The 25,381-nt window shown below is 41.2% G+C and overlaps 1 protein-coding gene across 8 annotated transcripts in view; it reads right to left on the bottom strand.

The window, feature by feature from the left end:
- RUNX1T1 (RUNX1 partner transcriptional co-repressor 1) overlaps positions 1-25,381 on the bottom strand; it is a 155,911-nt gene that overhangs the window by 57,100 nt on the left and 73,430 nt on the right. For all 8 annotated transcript variants that reach the window (XM_081013442.1, XM_081013444.1, XM_081013438.1 and 5 more), the window contains 3 exons: positions 6,284-6,421; positions 3,501-3,742; positions 2,237-2,326 (listed from right to left, as the gene is read on the bottom strand). In XM_081013442.1, coding sequence (XP_080869568.1) covers positions 2,237-2,326; positions 3,501-3,742; positions 6,284-6,421 — 470 coding nt within the window. The remainder of the gene's footprint in view (positions 1-2,236; positions 2,327-3,500; positions 3,743-6,283; positions 6,422-25,381) is intronic.

Genomic DNA, 25,381 nt, shown 5'->3' with positions numbered 1-25,381 from the left:
ATGAAAATTCATACTTAAAACCTATTTTTAAATAATTTATCTCTCAAAATATGCATTTTGAAATAAGCATTTAAAAATGAATTTTGATATATTTTTGAGCCACGAACTGCATTGGAAGATTTGAGAAGCATGAAAGCCGATGGGTAACATTGTGAATTACAGAGCACATAAGTTTGCAACAGAATTTATCAAAATCGAATTCCTCAAATGAATTCCTGTCTACAGATTCTAATGACTGACAACTTGGCCTCACCTGTTCAAGTGATGCTAGAATGATGAATGAATTTGTTAAGTTTTGGTTACTCCAACTTTAGTAGTGGAGAAGAACTGCACTATTTGTTTTCTGGTTTCCACTAGTTCTCTAATGGATATAGATGACAATCTAACGGTGAAGGGAGCTCAGGCTTAAATCCACTGTAATTTACAAATCCATATCCATTTGTATTGACCACTTTTCTTGGATGAAAGAAGTGTTCTTCCATTTAGGTATATACTGGAGGGAAGGGAGGGTAGTTGACAGGCTCACAGATAAATTAGACCACCTACTGATATCAAATACCAGAGTCAACAGTAATGACAATCATTTTGGAGTACACCCCTATCCTTGACTTATGGCCAAAGCAGGGGTAGCCAATGTGGCAGCTTCTGGATGTTGTGGATTAGAACTCCTGCCATCCCTAAGCATTAGCCATGCTGGGGTGGGGCTGATGGCAGCAGGAGTCCCAAAAAATCCAGAGGGCACAACGCTGGCTCCCCTGGCTAAAAAGATGAAGATAGGATTTCTACAAAGTTCAATTGTACTGACAGAGCCCAAAGATATGTCAACATTGTGGATTTACACCACTGTCCCACCACGGTTGTGCTACCGTAACTACAAACTTGGTGTGAAACTGTCAATGTACAGTGGCAAAAATGGATAGATTTGGGGAGGGGTCAAATCTGCAACAACAATAAACTGACTGGACTAATAACAAAAAAAGAATGACATGCTTTTTGTTATGTACTGAAGTTCTCACCCTGGGCCAGCAGGGGGATACTGTAGATAGTTATGCAAATGAAGGATCGAAAGTGACGTTCAGTGATTGGATAGTTTTAGAAAGTTGCTACAGTTATGTTGTTCTGGAGCTCTATATAAGCAGGCTGACTGAGCTCCTCAGTTCAGTTCTATTCTGGCCTTTGAATAAAAAAGAGCTGTTTGAAGAATCGCTGTGTCGTCTGATATGTTTGCCCACAATATAACACTTCTCATCCCCTCGGAACCCTGATGAGCACTCTGATTCAAGTTTCCAGATACAAATACCCAATGGGAACCTCAACTTCCCCACTAAAACTGGGGGTACAAATACAGCATGGAGGAGACCATGATTACATGTGGGGTTTATTGTGTTAGTTTTACTGGTGCTAATGCTAGCACTTCTGTCCCGATTTCTCCTGAGTTCTAACATTTCTTTTACGCTGCAGTACATGCTGCATTATGGAACTTTGGCTCTTTGATAGCTACACCGCCATGTCATGCTAAATTTCAGACAGCAAGAAAGAACTGTATGCTGGGATACCACCCCAAATTTCGCCACCCCAAATTTCGTCACGTGAAATTACAGGGCAAAACTACTGTGATTGCCAACCGTGTTGCAAATGGATCCCGCCCCTCCTGGAAATAATTAACTTTGAAATTAGCACTGAACTTTCTCTAGATTCCACAGGACTTCCAGAAGTGGCTTTTCCACCGTGTGAAAGATCACATAAAATGCAGAAATCAACAGGTAAGGAAACATCAGGAAGGCAGAATAAAGTGCCATCGGAATGCAGTCTATGTCTCAAAGCATAAACCTACCCCCACCAAATTGGCCCAACTTGTCTCCCATGCATCCTATATTTGCTAAAGACTTCTCCACCCTTCAATACAGGAAAAAATTGTTGTGCAGAAAAGGGATTCTGCTGCCCCTGAACTCCCAAATCTTCCACCATGTACCAAGGGAAGTCAGTGTTGGATTATAAATGCATAGTACAATGTACTGTGTATAAATTAGGGAGCTGATGGATTCCATGACTAGTTAGCAGTGGGAGAAAATAAAATAGTTACTCTGACAGAGTCTCACCCGCTTACACTAAGAAAGGGAGCCCTTAAATGGTAGATTATTTTCCTCGCTTTTAAAAAGCAAAACTGTAACATACATCTGTGACCTAGCAACAATATGGTTTAAAACAGTTTCCAGACCAATGGTCTGTGCAATACCTTCAAAAATGGGATGACAAAAGGTCGCAGCGGGAAGTTAGTAGCTTCTTGTAGTTTGGAATGAAATTCTTCAATTGTCAAAGTAGAATTCTGTTGAGTGGGGAAAGAAAAGAAAAAAGATCTGACTCAATAAGATGAGTAACAGAAATGTTTGGCGACAGAGATTAGGCCTAAAGTACTTTCCACACAGTAACTTTCTTAATTGCTGTATGTTACTGCTGAATAACATTCATATTGTATAAACAACATTCAATTACACAATATAGGAAGCATCAACACTGTATCTGTTACAGTGCACAGCTGCTTTGCCACCGTATCTTTCCCACTGCCATTGTACACTACACTATCTGTCCAAGTTTTAAGATTATACCAGGGTCCAGGATATTTGAGTAGTTTACTCTGAGGACAATGTCTAACTGGCAATCAGTTTTGTGCCTCACACATAAGGAACACAATAGGAATAAGACATCTGGAAAAAGGAATAAGTGACCAAAGGTTCGGCATGCTCACAAAGGATGCTGCCTTACACCAAGCCAAACACTGACTGGCAAAAGCCTGGTGAATTGTACCAAAGATCCATCTAGTCCCATGATAGGAAACCTGCAGATCTCCAGATATTGTTGCTAAGGGGAGAAAACACCCAAAAGCAGTCCAAGAAGGACTGAGCACGCTTAGTGAGCACCAGGTGTATGTGTGGGGGAAATGGAAAAAGTGAGAGTAGAGAGGGAGGGAATGGAGAATTCTGGAAAGGGGCTGAGTGTCTCTCTGAACAGGAGCATTCTGCACTGTAACATTTTTGTTTCACGTTCTACTTTTGTAATTAATAACCTGTTGATGGTTCTATCCTTTCACAACAATTGCTAATTCTCCTCTAGAGCCATCCAAGCTCGCGATCATCATCACATTTTATGCCAGTAAATGCTAAATCGGAACAAACAGCAAGTTCTGGGGGGTTGCCAAGAGCGTTAAAGAGCGGGTTTTCATGGAGAAAGCAATGGAACTGAAAGAAAAGTGCCCAGACATGGATCAGAGAAGCACAGGCCTGTACCTAGAAAGCACTGAGGAAAACTAGTGTGGATGAGACCATAGCTGAGACTGTAAACACTTCCCAACAGCCTTGTAAGACGGCTGGGATGGGAAGTGAAATGAGTAAATGTATCTAGACACGAATCCCTTTTCCGACTATATAGATCAATGGGAGAACTTCCAAGTAGAGGTCTGGAAAGACAAATAAAAATTAAAGCCACTGTCATTATTTGCTTACCACAAGTCCTAGCACGAGGGTACGCACTCTCTCCCCAATCTCTGGTGAAATGTCATTGCCAAACTGCTGTAAGGTTGTGAGAAATCTCTTCAGTTTGCTAAGCTGTCTAGCTCCACAAGCTGGTGGCAACTGCTGATTAGCCAAGGACGATGAGGAGGAAGATGATGGGCCGTTACTAAAGCCATTAGGTGGAGAAGGAGCCCCGTTTAGTGCTGTTGGTGAATGGCTTGTGCCATTGGTTACTAAAAAGTGAGGGGGAAGAAAAGAGATGAAATATTTTTATTTACTTTTCTGTAACAGAACATATCTGAAGGCAGGCTTCAATGCAAACGTTGATGATGTGACAATAGCTTCTTGCCTACTGAACATTTCATAGGTCAACTGCCATAAACATTTTAGGTCCAGAGGAAGTATTAAGAACAGAAGAAGAACCTGATGCATCAGACCAATGGCTTCTCTAGTCCAGCATCCCGTTCTCAGAGTGGCCAACCAGATGCCTGTGATCCCACCTGAGAGCAGGACCTGAGTGCAATCGCAGTCTCTCCCACTGTGATTCCCAGCAACAGGTGTCCAAAAGCATACTGTGCCTGACCATGGAGGCACAGAGTTCAGAGCCTTATCCTCCATATCCTCTTCTAAAGCCATCCAAGTATTGTTTCTTTATTGACCTACGGTCCTTACCTCCCATCTGCCTAACTTGTCCCCCTGCTTTTTTAAAAAACAACAACCCAGCATAAATTTATTTATTAATTAAACTTGTGTACTACTTCACCTGAAGATCACAGGGCGGTTCCCAACACCTACTTTTTTCCTGCATATTTTAACACAGAATTTTTCATTGTGGTTCCAGAATGAACATTTAAATCTTCAAATTAGTAGAACTTTAGAGTAAGTGTTGGGCTGAGCTGAATTTTTTCTTGTTTTTGATGTTGTTGTTTTTTGGTACCGATAATTACTGTTTGTATGTCTTCTTGTGGGTTTGAAAAGGACAGGAGAAGAACTCTGCACACCCCCACACCCAAAATAAAGTCCGTCTTAAATATTGGACCCATTCCCTTTTTACATTCTGTCTCAAGTTTTCATGAGAAAAGACGAAAAGGCAACATTGCCTTTCTTGAGATTTTGAATGGCATTGGCTTTCTGGATCACAAGCTCCTTAAGGGAACAGCTACCTTATTCTATATATTCCTGAGCCAAAAAAAAATCCCAGTTGAGCTAGTGATGATAATGGCTCTAGGAACGAACAGCTGGCTCTGGTGCAGGCTACCTTACCTGCTGTTCTGGCAACAAAACTTTACAGTGTTTAAATGATTACCCCTTTGTATAGGATAAAGTGGGCAGGTGTTGTCTGATAGCCGAAGTGCAATATGTTATCTGTATAAGCACACTGGTGCTACTTTTAACTAAATATTCCAAGAACAGAGATAAAACAGATAGCTGTAAACAGTGCAACCACCATGTGCCACAGACTAGCACAGAGGTGGTTAACTTATAGCACTCCAGATGTTCCTGGACTGTAACTCTCAGCATCCCTGGCCATTGGCTAAGCTGGCTGGGGATGACAGGTGTTGAAGTCCAACACTTGGGGAGGGCAAAGGTTAGTCACCCCTGGACTGGCACAATAGGAGAAAAGGTGCTATGTGATAAGCACTGTCATCATATGGCTATAGGACAGAAGTTCCCAACACTGCGCCCTTCAGATGTTTTAAACCAGAATTCCCACCAACCCTGACTTCACAGGGTGGTAGTCAAAAAATATGGGGAGAACATGAGATTAGGATGGCTGAGGCAGGAGCTACCTCTATTAGGAATTCAGCCATCTCTTGGCTTCCCTAGACGGCAGTAGGAATAGGTTCCCATGATAATAAAACAAGACAACCCACTTCTAAACTTAGAAGTGAAAAGGTTGGTTAGCGAGAGATGGGATGGGTGAATCTGTCAATTTCATGTTCTCTCTGCTTTTAATTTTTTCCATCTTAAATTCAGTTCTCTATATCAGCTTGTGATGTTTTTGAAGTGCTCACGAAAATTAATCAGCATTTTAGTGGAAACGTCCACTAGTATACAAATTTTGTATGCATTTTTGCCTACATGCACATTTTTGTGAAGCAGATTTTCCCTAATATAACACATGTCTCTGTGTCTGTTTCAGTAAAAATATGCATTTTAATGCATACTTTACCTTGTGTGCATTATTTGTTTGCAGAACTGCACTGGGAAATTTGGAGAAGGAGAAGGGATGGCTGTATTTTGGTTCACACGCCGTTTCAGAATGTTCAAATTAGTTATGTGAACTGAACCCATCCCGTCGCAATTTCAGAAGACTCCCAAAATAACATGCACAGGTTGATTTCCTCAGCAGGGGGATGGGAGAGTGTACAATTAGATAAGCCAAGAAGGCAAGAGGTGAGGACCACCCCAGCGTACCTTTGATTAGCATGGGTTTAAAAGGATGAGCAACCTTGTCTTCTCATTCATAATAAACACATACCATGCAACTATCAAAAAATTAATTAAAATATTCCTGAACAAAGTTCTCTGTAATTCTCACCAAACAGAAAAAAAGGCTTGAACTTTAACTACAGGGGGCAAGAAAGCAACACTTGCTATTTCAAAGTATTCATAAATCTATGAATGTGACTCAGCCTCATATATCTCTATACGTATAATATATTACTGCTCATATACATGTGTTAATTATACGTGTGTATGACAGATTTCTTCATCATTGCCTGCAGCAATAATCCTGACATAAATAATATAGGAAATAAAGGTATAATTACACGTTGTGGGTGTGAAAGAGCTGGTTCTTGGGGCTCCTTGGGTAGTGGGAGGAGGTGGCATTGTTGGGGGCGTCAGCCTGGATTGCGTCTTCACATCCACAGGTGAGTCTGGCATTGTGGAATGCTTCTCAATGCGATCTAAAACACACATAACATTTTGCTTAATTTTCCTCCCCTCCTCCAGGCAGCAAATCATTTGAACCAAGTCTTCAGCACAAAACCAGGAAAGCAAATAAAGCATTTTTCAGTGTCACAAAATATGCTAAAACTGCTTCAAGACTGAGTAACGTTTCTAGTCAAGGTAAGTTTTTGACACCACTTAAGCCCCAGAATGCAGATAGGAGAGCCACATTTATGACAGGGTTATAATATAGCATCTTCTGCTCTCCTTTCTGGAAGAGTTCGGACATCATTTTGCATGAAGTGCTGGTGCTGGAATAAGGAAACGTCATTTGAATGCTGTTATAACATTAAGAAGTATGGAAAAGATGGGGAAAGTTATATGTGTGTGTGTTTATGTATTATATAAAAATTATACATCACTTAATTGTATTTAAAAAAACCTTAAAGTGTTTTACAAAGAAGATAAAACAATAAAAGTATCACTAAGGAAAAAATTAACAACAATAATTTAAGACAGAAAGTTGAAATAACAATAGACTAAAACCCGATTAAGAGTCACATCGATTTTCTAAACATCTGGGTAGGCTTAGCTAAACAAAAATGTTTTTAGTTATTCAATATGTTTGTAACTCTTCCTTCTTCAGACCTGAACTATCAACCAAATAAAATAAAAACTAAAAATAAAAGCAAATAAAAACTACAGCATTTAAAACCACAAGTCCTTAAAAACTGCAAAGCAACTTTTATACAGCAATAAAACTACCAGCCTATGAATACTTGGGAAAACAGACAAGTTTTTACTTGGTGTCGAAACAAGAGTTTGCACCAAGCATAACTCTAAGGGGAGGTTGTTGCACAAGTAAGGTCCCCCCAGAGAGAAGGCCCTTTCCTGCATCACTGTATATTATACATCTCCCAGCAGTGAAATAACAAACTAGACTTTGGATTGTATTCATTGGTGGGCTCTGTCTTAGCAGAACACACTTCTAATCATGCAGAGTGGATCACCTGATGTGTGCTGTTCCCACCTACTCACTAGGGCAGGCTTCCTCAAACTCGGCCCTCCAGATATTTTTGGCCTACAACTCCCATGATCCCTTGCTAGCAGGACCAGTGCTCAGGGACGATGGGAATTGTAGTCTCAAAACATCTGGAGGGCCGAGTTTGAGGAAGCCTGCACTAGGGCTTTCCACTAGTGCAAGGACAACGTTACATGCAACTCACCGTTTCATCCTGTGCCTTTGCCCAGACACATGTTGTCCCAACAAACCAGTGGCAGACTTCCAAGTTAATGGGTTTAAGACTGGGATGTAAGCCTGCTGACTGCTTGATTAAATATTCCTGGCTCTGTTTCCCCATTAGCTGTCCGCAAAAAACTCCACAAATTATATAAAGGATACTTTGGGGGATATATCTATGTTAATTGTTCTGAAAAGACAGTTCTTTCCTAACATCAAATAGGACTAGTCCCAATTTGTGATTATTGTAAGTCAAATTGGACAATCTTATTTGGAGGGGCCACTAGGGGCGCATCGGAAGATGGCTGACAATAACATCTCTGACCCACACGAGGTAATTAGGAGGCTGTGATGGGAGTAAATAGCCTCCCTGCCCCCCAAAGGGGGGGGGACTGCCCTTGCCTGCTGTGCCCGATACCACCCCCCAAATTTGTGGAGATGGGGGCACTAGGCAGAAAACCCTCCTGTGGAATTTGGCGCTCCTGGACGCTGTCTCTGATCCGCGCCTCTAGTTTGCAGCAACTTCAAAAGAAACAATTAGGAGGAAGCGAATGCACATATTTCAAGGAAGAAGGGGGAGTAAAGACTGCTAACTGAAGAGATCTCTGATAAACAAGACAGGTCGGAGGAACAAGAATAAATCATGAGAAGATCCACCAAGGCTCGGTATGGCAAAGGGACTGGATGGGGGAGGGGGAAAAAACTTTCCTTTCTTTTCTCTATGTGATTAACCAAGAATCCCCCCCCCCCACAAGTCACAAGTTAGTAATGCCATTTAAATGACTTAAGCTGTGGATTTATGACTGTGTGGAGATAATTTACTAACCAAAGCATGTTTCAAGAAGATCGTGGAAACTATAAGAGCTTTGGAATGACGCAGTAAAAAATACCGTCACCATGTTGGCAAGTTCTGTCGGAGGACTCAAGTCTGGGAGGAGGAACAGAGCTGTTTTTATATTGTGGGTGAGACTCCTCAGAGGGACTTAAGAGCAACAGATTTGTGAGATTAATGATGGAAAGAGTGATGTTATTTATGAAAGCGATGATATATGGAAACCATCTTGATATGAGGACTGGACGAACGGAAAAATTCACACAGGATTATAATTGGTGTTTATCTGCTTAAGGAGATTATCAGAAGAGATCATAAAGAAAAAAAGAAAAAATATACGAATAAGATGAGATGTGGAAACAGCAAGATAAGACTGGATAGAATTATGAACATTATTTGGACTGATTTGTGGATATTAACACAGTAGCAAGAAGATGATCAGAATCCCCCTTCGGAACTTGAAATATGGGTCCCCTCAACAAAAATTTAAAATTCGGCTTTGTAATTCGGAATTTATGTGATGTGATTTGATTTGATTGGTCGGTTAATAAAAATTATTTGTTTTTAAAAAATTGGACAATCTTATTTGTATTCCTATATGTAATGAGTCACTCAACAGCATAACATTTGCACAGGTTGTTTGCCTGTAAAATCCAGTGCACATAACCTGAAATAATGCGGTTGATAGTCTGAATATTATCTGAGAACCGTATACCTAATATGGGCCTAAGCATGTTGGATTTGGTGGGTGTTTTGTGGTCTAAGGGGTGAGAAAGATGCAATTTCATTCCTTCACCACATTTGAGGAACAATTTGGGGAAAGATTTTCAACTCTGGGCCTGTGTTAAATTTTCACATCATCCTGTGCCATTTGAAGTCTTGGTAGAAAAGAAGGGCCAAGTGTCACAAAACACATGTCAAACAAAGTTATCTACATGAACAGAACAGAAAATTAAATTATCATATTGCGCTCAAACTTTAACCGGCTATTTATTCATACAAGCGGTTTGGTGAACTTTTTTAAACAGACTAGTAAGGCAAATATATTTGAGCTTTTATGAAAACAAACTTTTATTGATACAAAAACTTTATACCATGCCTTCTCTACAGTCATTTTTCTTCACATTCATCTCATTTACATTCCAATAAACATTTGTATCTAGCATTCCTCAGCTGTGCTACCCTTTTGGCAGTATGATATACAAATAAATTTATGTAAAATGTTACAACACTGATATATATATATATATATATATATATATATATATATATATATATATAACCTAAATAAGGAAACTAACAATAAAAATAAATGGATCAGATACCAAAAGTTTAAGTAAATATAAGCAGTTCAGTTTGATCAACAATACTCCTTATTTCATGTTTGAATGGAGGGAGGGAGGAAAAGAGAGAAATAAGCCCTTGGGATTTCTGAAACACAAATGGATGAGAAACACAATGCACAGTTCTGGGCCTGTCCTCTTGTGCAAGCCTCACTGAAATTACTGGGGCTTGTGTGATAACATCATCCTGGTAGAATTTGTAAATTCTAAGAAGTTGAATGAACTGCAGTAAACTGCCCCATTACCACTGTAATTTCAATTCAAAATGTTCTACAAAGACAATCATGCTAATTGTTCAGAGTTCTTAAGGCAGAGATTCTTGTAACTGGGAGGGCAGAAGATGGGAACTGTAATTTCATTATCATACCCTCACAGCAGTGCTTATGAATCTAGATATAGGAAATTCAGCACTTGCAGCCTGTGGGACAAAGAGTTACGGCATCTACAAACATGGGTGAAGATGAGTGTTGTAAACTGAACAAACAAAGACGAACCGCTTGGCTTATGCTGCTGTCACATATTTAACAAGCAAGGACAACAAATTCAAAGGAGCAGGGGAAAGAGCATGAAAATGTTAATTGTTTCTCGCACTCACCTCCACCAACCTCAGCAACAAGGAAATAAACAGCATTCAGCTTATGTTGCAACAGAGGAAGAGAGGCATGGAGAGAGATATACAGGCTTTCCTAAATAAAGGCAAATATTTCTGCCATGCCAAGAAAGGAGAGAGTAAGAGAGACTTGCCAGAGCTGGCCAGGAGATAACATTGGCAACTGCTGGCCCATCTGGTTTTCATTCTGCTAACACTCACGCTGAAGTGTTGGGGAATGTATTCCAGGTATATAGATCTGAAAACATGTGTAAGCCTGGATGTGAGCAGAGAGGGAGCAGTATATGGAGGAGAGAAAGAGAGTCATACTCCGCTAAGGTCTGTTGCTTAGGGAAAGGAAGAACAGTGTATCCCCCAGTTCAGCTCTTAATAACTTAAACAGCAACTCCCTTCCTTCACACATACACTTGATCACATTTTACTTCCCATTTTAGAGTTAGCTGATAAATGGGTTGACACCAGGACAAGGAACAGGGTCAAGAGAGAGAGAAAGGGACCTTGGGAAGCCTTCAAGGTCAAGATAATAAATAGTTCACATTCTGTTACATTAATAGATGCTGTGATATATACTAATTTTGCATATTAGTTATCCCATTTTTCATTGTGTTAATAACTTGGTTCTCGTAAACTCATCATCCTTTAAAAGTTATTTTTAATTACCAATTGTGTATTAATTAAGAGTATTTTCAATAATGTCTACATATCTGCTTAGAATTAGGTTTTTGTTGGAACTGGGAGTCACCAGAATTCATAGTGGCTTGAAACAAATCCTTCAGAGAGGGGTTAAAAACCCATAAAGGTACCAACAATAGTTTTTGTGTCACTGATTTCTTTCCAATGTTTGAAACTTGCAGAACTGAGTTAATGACCAGCACTGACGCCAACAAAGAAAACCTTCACTCTTGGTTCTGCGAATTGGATTTTAACACAATTTTCAAAAGCTGCATTGTTCGCCATTACTACGTGCACTGCACTAGGACAGAAAACTAGATCTGCAGTATCTCAACAATAGAAACCTCAAGTATAATGCCAACAACCACAGAAACACTAGGAAATGTTATGTCATTCAAAAAGTCTCCCTGAACCATGATTTCATTTTGTAACAAGCCTTGGATGAGAGGAGTATCACCTGGCAAGAACCAAATTTCAGGATACAAGTGTGAAAATTACAGTGGTACCTTGGGTTAAGAACTTAATTCGTTCTGGATATCCGTTCTTAACCTGAAACTGTTCTTAACCTGAAGCACCACTTTAGTGGGGCCTCCCGCTGCCGCCACGCGATTTCTGTTCTCATCCTGAAACAAAGTTCTTAACCCGAGGTACTATTTCTGGGTTAGTGGAGTCTGTAACCTGAAGTGTCTGTAACCTGTAACCGAGGTACCACTGTATAATTAGAGTTCTGAACGGACTGAAATCAGAGAAAGTAGAAGAGTAAAGAAGGCTAGAGAAGCTACAGATGTGTAAGGCATATGTAGTTTTCTTCTTTATGTCCACAAACATGGTTCCATGATCAAGGATCTATGAATTGGCTGTGTCCTTCCTCCTCACAGACATTGCCATCCTGGGCTCCAGCCACAAGAACCTGGAACAATATTTGAGGCATGGCCTCAGGGTGGATAAGTAAACTGGACACTGGGATTTAAATTATGTCAGTAAGCATGCTGTGCTAGGCTACTGCAGTGGTCTGACCTGGATTAAAGCAGAGTCCAAAATGTCAACAAATACCACTAGGTCCAAGGTCTACTTCCTGCAATCATCTCTTCTTCTTCTTCTTCTTTGGCGATCACATAGCCGAGTAAGATTGTCTTTCACGAAAACAGTCTTAATAGTGAGTCTATAAGTGACTGTGGAGGCCAATTCTGGATCCACACGTCCTTCCACAGTGGAGACACAGGTTTCAGGTAACAGGCTCCAGCAAATCTTAAGCACGTGGCACAAAAACCTTAGCCCTCCCAACCTTGAGTTCAACCACAGTGTATCGCCTTTGTGCACAAGTTCTTTTTGGCTTTATGACCTTTAGAGTAATGTGTGCTGCATTTTCAGACTGAGAAAAACCTGAACCTCTTCAAACGGGGTTTAAACCCAACAGCTTCTCAAAATTCAAGGAGGAAAAAGAGCTGCCTGGAACTCATTGTCCTCTGTTCTCTGCAATCAATTCATGATGAGGGTAGATGGTGAAATAACAGGCCCAACTCAGCCTATGCACATGTAACCTTCTGGTAACAGGAGAGTCTTAAGATAAATTCATAAAATATGTTTCAAGCCTGCAAACATCTCCTCCATTTGTTTTGCATTATATTTTAAAAATGAAATATACATTCTTGATTCTCTTTTAGCGGCAAAGAGCTAGAAGCTGTGATTTAATCACAGAAGCATTTTGCCCCACTCTAAATTAAAGAATGCTGTAAAACCAACTTTAAATTATGACGTTTCTTCTGTGGATTGTTTTGGTTTCTGACACTGAGCTGTTCTTTGTCATACATTCGGTTCTTATTATGGGAATTATTTTTAACTCTGTAGTTAACTTTTAGGTGAACTGTGATATGTACAGCAAGTGTTTCCAACCTTATAAAAAATAAATATGGAGACAGAGAACGACCACTAAGAAAAACATGTCCATGACAGAGGAAAGCGGTGTGGAGAAAGGCTTTTATAGTCAGAAGCATTTAGTTCACTTCCTGTATCTTAATGGTTTAATCCATTTTTAAAACAAGATGGCCTTTCATATATGGTAAAATTTCAGCTTACATGGAAAGCATCCAATTTGAGTGCATCAAGAAAGGCTGTTGCAGGGAACAAAATATGGAATATGTAAATATGCAAGTGATGCCTTTTCAATGGCCAATTCAATGTCAAGCAGTTCTGCAAGTGGTGTGTTTTCAATTTCCTTTTTAAAATAAAAAACGTAGGATATAATAAGCAGTGGCATTTACTTTACTGTTAGCTAGTATAAAGAGTTCCAGATGTATGTCCAGGCATAAGAGATTCTTTAAAAATATTCTTCATTGTTTATGAGTAGTGTTCTTCTGGTAACCCAGGGAAAAATCAGTAGAGTACTTCTAAAGCTTGCTGAATGTATTCATTTTGGTTTTCCTGCCATCTTGTTTCCTTTGGAATGTAGTCCAAAGGAACTAACAACATTTTCAATATGCCTATGTGTTACCATATTACCGGTATTTGGTTTGTTATTAACTAGTTGTGATAGGGTAAATATACCAGTAAAACAGTAAGATAGGGTTATACTAGTTGAGAGATCATATAGCATGATTATATATGGAGCAATGGGACGAGAGAATTAAAACACACACACACACACACACACACACACACACACACACAAAAAGATTAAGCATCTTGTAAAATTGTCGTAAGATTTAATTATCAGTATATGATAACTGAATTATTTATTAAAATAATTAATGAACTTCATCCACAGATCATAGTGTATTTCATAAAAAGTGACAAGATCAGGTGGTATAGGCAAAACCACACAGAACAGCTCTAAAATTAAATTAAATTAATGGATACACTACCCAAAATTATGACAACACATCTTCAATTTGGTAAGGTTGTCGACAAAATATTCCCTTTTCTTCAGGCCTTTGGCTTTTAATTATCTTTGTAAATTGATTTGAGGGATTATTATTATTATTATTTTACTATCAAGTGGTATATACATTTTATGAAATACATTTATGAAATAGAATCTCTCATTTCACACACACAAAAATGTTAGGAATCCTTGTGAGAGGGTGGGTTGGACCCCAAAATATTAACCAATGTGAAGTATCCAACAGTAGGTCACATTGACAGGATTGGATGTGATTAACGGGAATGATTTTCCTTGAATCACAGATGCCCTACTCTACACCTCAAACTTTTTTGAAAGTCTCCTCGGTTTCAAAAGTAGTATGGCTAGGCATGGCTGCTGTTTGAGAAACCTCAGGAACAAAGCTCTCCTGGCTATGGGGAACTCATTGATGGATGCTAAGATAGATGCCATGTATCTGTATCACCTTAGTAGCTGAAACAATCAGGAGTCCCCTCTCAAAAACGTGAAGCTTTTCTTGTGCAAGTGAGCAAAAAGATGAAGAAAACAAAAGACAGTAGGAAGAAGAAGAGTTTGGATTTGATGTCCCGCTTTATCACTACCCGAAGGAGTCTCAAAGCGGCTAACATTCTCCTTTCCCTTCCTCCCCCACAACAAACACTCTGTGAGGTGAGTGGGGCTAAGAGACTTCAAAGTGTGACTGGCCCAAGGTCACCCAGCAGCTGCATGTGGAGGAGCGGAGACGCAAACCCGGTTCCCCAGATTACAAGACTACCGCTCTTAACCACTACACCACACTGCCCGATATAACAGTTGACATGATCTTCAATGCAAAATGCACTAAACTTTCTGCAACATGACCCAACCCCATCGCCGGGACATCTCACCAGCTTTGTAGCATTGTTATCTCATTCTTTTTCAATGCAAGAAGAATTGGGCACTTAATCACCTGCTCCACATAATCAGCTATTGTTCAGAATAAATAAAAATCCATCCAGTTTGCTTACTTTCTTTCAGTTTCTGCTTATAACAGTTTTCAAGACTTAACCAGGCCTCATTGTTAAGCATATCTTTCAGAGGCCGAAAACGCAGCCTAAATTAATGAAAAAGGATTTTGGTTACAACAGTCATCAATACCAATCAAAACTGTAACAGGGTTATGCATACCATTACAAGGCAATCTGCCCCAAAAACTGGCTCGAGAATTTTAACTTGATGGAAAGGGAAGGGGGGGAAATGTATGGAGAATGAGAACATATTTGTGTTTTCAAAATGAAATGACAGCCTGACCTATGAGTAATGTTTTTCAGATGAATTTTGTGTGTGCGTGTTCCTCTATGTAAAAATCCCAGCATTTCAGGATACAATTTGAAATATGAAGATATTTTGCAATTTAACCATGTGCCGCTGGGGGAAATTACAGACCATTACAGTGATGAACAATGACTTCTTTAAAATTCCTTGCCTGATATCCCTCAGCTCATCAGCATAGAAAAAGCAAAGAACCCCACATAGATTGTACACAACCAGACCTTCTAATAAGAATGGGAAGCTGCTATGGGCTTCAACTATGGGTGCAGACTACCACTGTTCTATCTCTGCACATCTCCATATATACTTCTGAAAGTTAAACCAAGTTGATTTTTGGAGCAGATGTGCAGTAAGAACTGTACTGATGAATGACCCTAGGCTTTTTCTCTCCCAGTGCTATAGGGTCACCAGTTCGAGATCCATCACCAGCTCCAATTAGAGAAGCCTGCAGCACATTTTGACCCCTATGGGCCTAGGGTAAGGGGTAGATAGTATTGTATTTACTCATGTCTAGTGCGCCATCGAATCTAATGCGCACCTCAATTTTCAGGTATTTGCTGGCAAATGTAAATGTGCCATTGAATCTAATACGCACCTTAATTTTTGCAATGTGGTCTAAACCACTGAGCCTAGGGCTTGCCGATCAAAAGCTCGGCAGTTCAAATCCCTGCGACGGGGTGAGCTCCTGTTGCTCAGTCCCAGGTCCTGCCAACCTAGCAGTTTGAAAGCACGTCAAGTGTAAGTAGATAAATAGGTACTGCTCCGGCGGGAAGGTAGACAGCTTTTCCATGCGCTGCTCTGGTGTTGGTGTTCCATTGCACCAGAAGCGGCTTAGTTGTGCTGGCCACATGACCTGGAAAAACTGTCTGCGGAGCGGACAAATGCCGGCTCCCTCGGCCTATAAAGTGAGATGAGCGCCACAACCCCAGAGTCATTTGCAACTGGACTTAACTGTCAGGGGTCCCAGTAATAATAATAATAATAATAATAATAATAATAATAATAATTTATTATTTGTACCCCGCCCATCTGGCTGGGTTTCCCCAGCCACTCTGGGCGGCTTCCACAAATACCAAAAATACACTAATATGTCATACATTAAAAACTTCCCTGAACAGGGCTGCCTTAAGATGTCTTCTGAATGTCAGGTAGTTGTTTATCTCTATGACATCTGATGGGAGGGCGTTCCACAGGGCGGGCGCCACTACCAAGAAGGCCCTCTGCCTGGTTCCCTGTAGCTTTGCTTCTCGCAATGAGGGAACCGCCAGAAGGCCCTCGGTGCTGGACCTCAGCGTCCAGGCAGAACGATGGGAGTGGTATACTGGGCCGAGGCCGTTTAGGGCTTTAAAGGTCAACACCAACACTTTGAATTGTGCTCGGAAATGTACTGGGAGCCAATGTAGGTCTTTCAAGACCGGTGTTATGTGGTCTCGGCGGCCGCCCCCAGTCACCAGTCTAGCTGCCGCATTCTGGATTGGTTGTAGTTTCCGGGTCACCTTCAAAGGTAGCCCCACGTAGAGCGCATTGCAGTAGTCCAAGCGGGAGATAACCAGAGCATGCACCACTCTGGCGAGACAGTCTGCGGGCAGGTAGGGTCTCAGCCTGCGTACCAGGTGGAGTTGGTAGACAGCTGCCCTGGATGCAGAATTGACCTGCGCCTCCATGGACAGCTGTGAGTCCAAAATGACTCCCAGGCTGCACACCTGGTCCTTCAGGGGGCACAGTTACCCCATTCAGGACCAGGGAGTCCTCCACACCAGCCTGCCCCCTGTCCCCCCAAAACAGTACTTCTGTCTCGTCAGGATTCAACCTCAATCCATTAGCCTCCATCCATCCTCCAACCGCCTCCAGGCACTCACACAGGACCTTCAATACCTTCACTGGTTCAGATTTGAAAGAGAGGTAGAGCTGGGTATCATCTGCATATTGATGGACACCCATTTACCTTTACCTTTAATTTGGCAAAAAAAGTGAGCATTAGATTTGAGTAAATACAGTAATTTACAACCAATATCAGAACAACAAAACAGCAGCATGGAACAGCAGACCCCCCCCCCCCATGGCCCTATTTTTCAGCTGAGGAAATTTATACAAGCTGCCCTAGTTTCCGATTTGATCCTGGAATGTCCCACTTTTCCTTAGGACATCCTTTTTTTTCATCAGAGAAAGGTTAGAGGGTATGGAGTTATCTGACCCACAAGCCATCTGAAGGCAGCCCTGTACAGGGAAGTTTTTTTTTTTAATGGTTAATGATTTATTATGTTTTTATATATGTTGGAAGCTGCCCAGTCAGATAGTTTTAAATAATAAAATTATTACTATTATTATGGGATAGGTTGTTGTCAGGGGCTGGGCAGAGGAGGAGTGTTGGAAACCGCCTCCCCATCCTGACCCTTCCAGGGAGGAGGAAGAGGAAGACAGTATAGATTTACAACAGGGGTTTGTGGGAGGTCACAGCTCAGAGGCAGATGAGGGGAAAAGTCGGGAAATAATGGGAGAGGAGGAGCAGGCAGAGCAGCAGCAGCAGCTGGCTGACATGTTATCACTAGAAAGCATTCCAGACCCACCACCTCCCAGAACCCAGCAAGCCTTAAAAGTAGGAGAGCAAAGAGCTCAAAGACAGAGGGAACTTAGAGTCACCCATAGAGGAGGAGGTGATGATGATGATGAATGAGGAAGTGGGAGAGAAGAGGGGTGGAGATTCACTCGGGACAATGCCATTATCCAAGAGGCTGGGTTCTATAGGCTCTCTTTGTAAAGTTTGAAATAAAAAAGGACTGTAAGAAACTTTCCCTTCTCTTTGTACTTTCCTGGGCAGCCAGCTTGGGGCTGCTGACAGCATCCCGACAGACGTCCCTATATTTATCAGAGAAATGTTGGAATAAAAAGGTAAAGAGACCCCTGACCATTAGGTCCAGTCGTGGCTGACTCTGGGGTTGCGGCGCTCATCTCGCTTTATTGGCCGAGGGAGCCGGCGTACAGCTTCCGGGTCATGTGGCCAGCATGACTAAGTCGCTTCTGGTGAACCAGAGCAGCACACGGAAACACCGTTTGCCTTCCCGCAGGAGCGGTACCTATTTATCTACTTGTACTTTGAGGTGCTTTCGAACTGCTAGGTTGGCAGAAGCAGGGACCGAGCAACGGGAGCTCACCCCATCGTGGGGATTTGAACCGCCGACCTTTTGATCGGCAACTCCTAGGCTCTGTGGTTTAACCCACAGCGCCATGTCTCTATTTTGTCTGTATTTTCCAGGGACGTTCCTGATTTAGAGACGCAGTCCTAGTTTCTGATTTGATCCTGGAATGTCCCACTTTTCCTTAGGATGTCCCTATTTTCATTGGAGAAATGTTGGAGGGTATGGAGTTATCTGACCCCAGAACCATCTGAAGGCAATCCTGTATAGGGAAGTTTTTAATGTTTAATGATTTATTATGTTTTTATGTATGTTGGAAGCTGTCCAGAGTGGCTGGGGCAACCCAGTAAAGTGTGTAGGGTATAAATAGTAAAATTATCATTATGGAATGGGACATCCCTATTTTCATAAGCGAAATGTTGGAGGGTATGAAGTGGTCTTGACTAATTGAAAAACATACAGTGATGGTGCAAGACACACCTTGGTGGGGAGGTCATCCCACCAGCAGAGGCACCACAGAAAGGTAGCAGCACTACCAGTGGGGCCTCTCATGATGGGCACTAGATGTGGGAAGAAGCATCATTCAGATAATTAATAGCAAAGAGTTGTTTTTTTTCCTGAAATGGAGCTGGTCAAAATTAAAGCAAACAAAAGTGAGTTTAAAAAAGAAACGAAGGAAAGAATCCATCAGTATGCCTAAATTACATCCCGTTTAGATTACTGTAACATACTATACATGGGAATGGCTTGAAAAGTGCTCTGAAGCTTCAATTGGCTCAAAGAGCTATAGGCAGATTTTTGACAGGACTGGTCAGGGGAGCACAGTTCAAAGTGCTAGTTATTACCTGTTTTAAAAAGCCCAACACAGCTTAGGTCCAAGCTATCTGAAAGACTGTATTCCCTTGTGTGTACCTACCTGGGTTTGGAGATCTTCAAGGGAGGCCTTTCTCTTGGGCCAACCACCCCCACAGGGAAGTTTGGCAGGGATGTGGGAAAGGGCCTTCTTGGTGGCTGCTCCCAGAGTTTGGAACTCCCTCCCTAAAAAAACTAGAGTGGCTCCCTGCTTTTTGTGTTTCCACCGGCAAGTGAAGACTTTCTTATTCTGACAGGTGACTGCTCTTAATGAAAGGGCTGGTGCTGTGCTCTTTTTGTTGTAGTTATTGGTATAGTTTTTATATATTTTATATATGTATATAGATTTAATTCTATCAATGTTTAATAGTTCTTAATTATTGTTTTACTATGTTGTTAGCAGTTCTTATTTTCATCTGGAAGGTGCCTTGTGCCCCATCAGGGAAAAAAGCTGGATATTGTTATTTATTTCATTTCTATACCGCCTTATATTTTTAAGAAAAATCTCAAAGTGGTTTACAGCATATTAAAACATCAATAAAACAATCCAGAATCAAACATTAATATTAATAATCATAATAATCAATATTTATCATTTAGGAGGCACATGGTTTGGTTCTAGACTACCACAACTATAGATACTCCAGGTAAATCCTTTTTACCATCTTGTCTATATTTTATTTCCATGGAGGACAAATTATCTATTAAATTAACCTGGCAGTAGAAATTAAATATCCATCGGCTCAGGAACCATCATTTATATTTTATATGGGATTACAAAGGTCCTTGGAGCTTATTAAGAATAATAGTTGGGGGAGAGGGGAATTATGGATATATGAGAGAAAGATGGATTGACAAATGAGAAGAATATTGATAAGAAAACACAACTAAAACAGTATCATAAATATGTTTACCTGCCACAAATTAACACAACCAGGGGTGGGGTTGTATTGGGGGTCAGTTTTGTGGAAAGTGGAATTGGAAAAGGCACAAAAAGATGGCAAAACTGTGGTTATGTACCTTAAATTCATGCTAGCTGAATTTTCAGAAAGGGCCATAAACAATTCAAATCCCTGGTTTCTACATTGTAAAGGCCTTTGGCTACGCACAATAAATTGATTGCATTGCTCATTGCTCATCCCTAGCTTTAATATTGACCTTAAGAAGCAGGTTTTCGGTTCTGCAAATGGGTCTACTCTAAGCAAGTTTAAATCCGGAGCCAATCTATCATTATTATGCCACCAGTGTAGTTCAATGGAACTTACTCCTAGGTAATAATTGCAGGCAAATTCCAGCATGCTAATTGTTGCAATACCCTTCTATGGCACATCCAGGCACTGGGGTCTCAATTTCAGCTGAGCCCTGTACAACACCTAAATTCAGTGCCCCCTCACTCTCAATTCTAAATAATATTTGTGGTACCCCAAGGCTCTGTGTGCCCAGCGCTACCAAACCGGTTGCGCTCCCCTAATCCTCCTTGGTCCAGGCACATGCAAACATTGCTACCTACAAAGCTTGTCTTGGCCATGGTGGCTTCAAAATTGACCACTACACCACTGTTTGTGTGTGCATTCCTTTGTGTGCACTAAAGAGATATTTCCTGCCCTTGGAAGTGAATGAGAAAGCCTGTATGGGAGTGATTAGAAATGTGCACACATTTCAACAACCGAATCCAGTAAAAAATAGCTGAAAGGCAATTCAACTGAATTAAAAAGAACCGCACATCTATTTGGTGTTTACAATAAGTGTATAAAGAGCAGAGCTTTGCATTCAGGCTTTCAAAGCCCAACAGCCAGACTGCACAGAATCTCTAATTCATTATCCCTGCCAATCTTTACTGGGACGTGAAGACGACATTGACACACATTAGCCAATTGATTTGCTTTCTTACAGTCACCCTTAACCAATCCTAAGGTGAGTCAGACTACATAGCTGAAGGAGGGCGATGGTTGCTTTTAAAAACAACTCTCACTAAACATTCCTCTGTTCACTGTGCTGCATGTTCAGTTCCCCTCAAACAAACTGAAATAATGCACATTTGCAGAGAAATGTGTTGTCAATATAGAAAACAGCAAGCTTAAACAAACCATGTCAGAGCTGATCAACATACCTTGAAATACTATTGAAAGTAACAGTACCATCTGGTGACAAAATAAATTGAACTTTTCTTGACTACTTGACTGTGATCAGTTAGACCTTTTCGCGGGCAGCGATGCAACAATTCCCCCTAAACCCTTCTTGATTTATAATTTTTTGAACCCTCCGTTGTAGTCATTTTAATTTATTTAATTACCTGGCTCTGATAATATAAGGAGTGGCTTCCTCTACCATGACTGTCACTGGTATCAAGAACAGCCCAAAGAGACCACAGGTATGAGGAGATGCCTGGAGAGAGACTGCATTCAGTCAGCTGCCCAAGGGAAAGCAATACTTGGGGAGTCAGATCCCCAGAAACTGCTACAAGCAGAAAGAGGGGCAGCAGCTGGAGCATATTATTGCTACTCTTAATACTGTAATATTGAACATGTAATTTTAGTGCTTTTAGATTGAATTTTCGCTGGTTTTCATTGTAAGCCACTTTTAGTATTAAGAAAAAAAGCGGGCTACACATATTAAACCTAATCTCCACTAATCTAATCATAGCTCAAGAGGCATGGAAGGTTTCTGCTGCCTTTTAGAAGTAATCTCATTACCAAAGTTTACTACCAATTATTACACACTTGGGGGCATATCAACACTTACACACACCTGACTTACACAGTTATAATAGCCACTCCTTTTCAGGAAACTTGGGGAAATATGTACCTTTCAATGGCCTTCATACCAAATAATGAAAGACGCATAGCTAGGTATTAGGGGATGCTGGTGGCGCTGTGGTGTAAACCACTGAGCCTCTTGGGCTTGCTGATGAGAAGGTTGGCGGTTCGAATCCCCGTGACGGGGTGAGCTCCTGTTGCTCGGTCCCAGCTCCTGACAACCTAGCAGTTCAAAAGCACACCAAAAAAGTGCAAGTAGATAAATAGGTACCGCTCTGGCGGGAAGATAAACAGTGTTTCCATGTGCTGCTCTGGTTTCAGTGTTCTATTGTGCCAGAAGCGGCTTAGTTATGCTGGCCACATGACCCAGAAAAAAATGTCTGCGGACAAACGCTGGCTCCCTTGGCCTGTAAAGCGAGATGAGTGCCGCAACCCCAGAGTCGTCTGTGACTCGACTTAACTGTCAGGGGTCCTTTACCTTTACCTTATTAACTAGGTATTAGAGCAAGATAGTCAATATGGTGCCCTCCAGATATGGTTGGATTACAACTCCCAGCATCCGTGACTATTGAGCATGCTGGCTGGGGCTGGAGTTGTAGTCCAGCTACATCTGGAGGGCACCATGTTGGCTACTGTGTCTTTGAGTTAAGTCTGAATTGATAATCCATTGTTACTAATCAGTTGGCAAACTAAAATAGGAGCTGCAATATGGAGTGGGTTTACAAAAGGATGATTTGTGCCAACTACGGTTGGATTTGATGTCCAAGTTCACAAAGCTCAAAGCATCATAAACCATGGTTAGTACAAACTATGGTTTGTTATGATGCTTGAGTTGCAACCAACTCTGCTGATTGACTTAGATGTCAAATTCCCCCTCTCTGTCCCTCCCTTCTTTAAATTATTCTGGGGTGAGTGTGTACCTGCCTGTACTAGAAAGGAATGGGGCAAGAGATGCATTTGTGCCTCTTAATTTTTAAGGGTTTTCTGCCATGAGCAGGTTCCTGATCTGCCCGTGAAAACAATAAAAGGATCTACATCTCAAGGATGTTGTTAGTTTACACATGATAGAGATTTACGCAAACAGCTTTTGTTTATGAAGGGACAGCTGAGTGGAACAGTAGCAGCTGTTCCTCTTTGCAGCGAGTGCCATTCTCAGCCTGAGGATTGGTTCCTACAAATTGTAGTGTTGCAGAAGACAAGTGGCTGCAGAATCAAAATGTTTCCTCCATTCTACGGAGTTACTCAAACAGAAGTAAAGGCATGCTTTGTACAGAAAACTTTTTCAGAACAGTGCTATTAAAAGTATATTTTGTTAAATTAGTGCTTTTATTTAAAAATATTTATAGTGGTACCTCTGGTTACGTACTTAATTCGTTCCAGAGGTCTGTTCTTAACCTGAAACTGTTCTTAACCTGAAGCACCACTTTAGCTAATGCGGCCTCCTGCTGCCACTGTGCCGCCACCGCGCGATTTCTGTTTTCATCCTGAAGCAAAGTTCTTAACCCAAGGTACTATTTCTGGGTTAGCGGAGTGTGTAACCTGAAGCGTAGGTAACCTGAAGCGTATAGTCTGATGAAGAGGGATGATTTGCAAGGGATTTGGTGGGATGACAAATCTAAGATGAGGCCAGGTGGGAAGGGGCAGTTATACCAAACAACTGTGAAGAAGAACTAAAATTGAAATGTTGAACTTGATGAATGACACAAGCATCTTTTATGCATCATCTATACTAAATTTATTCCAAATCTTTTTAGACCTCATTTACAACAATTTTTCAGTTGTTACCTACCCATACAATGAGTAAATTCATTTTTTTATGTGCCCAGGATTAACACGCTGAAGCAACAAAACATGGAGCCACTTCAAATTGAAAGCAGATCAAAGTAACACTATTTGAAAACAAGGACAATAGGCGGGTTTGGATGAAATGATAAACCATAGTTTAGTGTTCTAAGAAAAAGCCTAGTAGAAACTCGAGCTTCCACACTTCTCCTCTTCCTTCTCTAGTGCAAGCATTAAGCTAAGGCTGCATGCTTATTGAAAAAACATAAGGCACGATCCAGCTGGAATGATTTCAATTTAAAAGAACACATGTGCTGTGTTACCTATGTCTCGGTTCAAACCTGGTTTCAGTTCTGTGCTTACATGCCTTCAAGTCCCTCACTTCCACTATAACCCATCACAATTCCTCCCCGCCCTTAGCCTGTCTCTTAGACTCTTCTGTTCATCAAATATGGACAGTGAGGGCACACCAAGGCATTATCAGTGACTGCTTCCCAGATGCGCAATTCACTTCTCCTGAAGTCTGACGAAGACCGATAACTCTGTCAGAGGATGGCATATGATATTTTTATATAGCCAGGCACTTTGTTCCCAAGTGGATATGTACAGGGTTATTTTAGTCATATTTTCCTATTTCTAATACATCTCAGATGTCTCTAATATAGTTCAGATATCTGGATCCATTTTATGACGTTATAAACGGCTGCAGTTACTGGGGAAACATCAAAAGCATCTGCTGAAGGTTGGTGCAAGAGAACAAGGATGCTTCCATTCTGATAAGCTGCGATGGGGGCCAAACAGGAAGTACTTCATAGAAGAGATGCAATGGTGTAATAGTGCTCCGTCTCCTAGGATTAGCTAGTCCCACTGGATTAATGAAGGGGGAAGCAACAATCACCTTTCTAAACTGAAGGTTGCAGGTGACCAGCACTCTCAATCAGAGCAGATCTCAGCCACATTAATGTGAAAGTGACATTAGACACAAGCTAGACTAGGATTGCCAAAGGTTATTGAGCTTTTTTGTGTGTGTGTCAAAGTTTTTGAGTTTTCTTTGGGATTTTTAAAGCATTTTTTTAAAATAAAAAAGTATCGCCCTACTTGCCATACATCCAATACATTTGCCGAAAAATCTGCCCGCATGCCATTTTGCAGCCCTATTCCTGGTTGTGTCTGGGGAAACCCATACATATGGCAGCCCTTGATAAACTGATGTGTTCTGCAATATCATTTTTTGTTAGTTTTTGAAATATTTAATAGCCTGATATATTTCATTGAACACAAGACAAATCTCCCAAAACAAAAACAGGTTTAGTCCCATCAGATATACAAAGGCCTAATCACGGAACAGGGACGTGGGTGGTGCTGTGGGTTAAACCACAGAGCCTAGGACTTGCCGATCAGAAGGTCGGCGGTTCGAATCCCCGTGACGGGGTGAGCTCCCGTTGCTCGGTCCCTACTCCTGCCAACCTAGCAGTTGGAAAGCATGTCAAAGTGCAAGTATATAAATAGGTACCGCTCCGGCGGGAAGGTAAACGGTGTTTCCGTGCACTGCTCTGGTTTGCCAGAA

This window comes from Podarcis pityusensis (assembly GCF_964106645.2).
Source record: "Podarcis pityusensis genome assembly, chromosome: 7".
Classification (NCBI taxonomy): domain Eukaryota; kingdom Metazoa; phylum Chordata; class Lepidosauria; order Squamata; family Lacertidae; genus Podarcis; species Podarcis pityusensis.
This window is presented reverse-complemented; position numbering and strand designations above follow the sequence as displayed.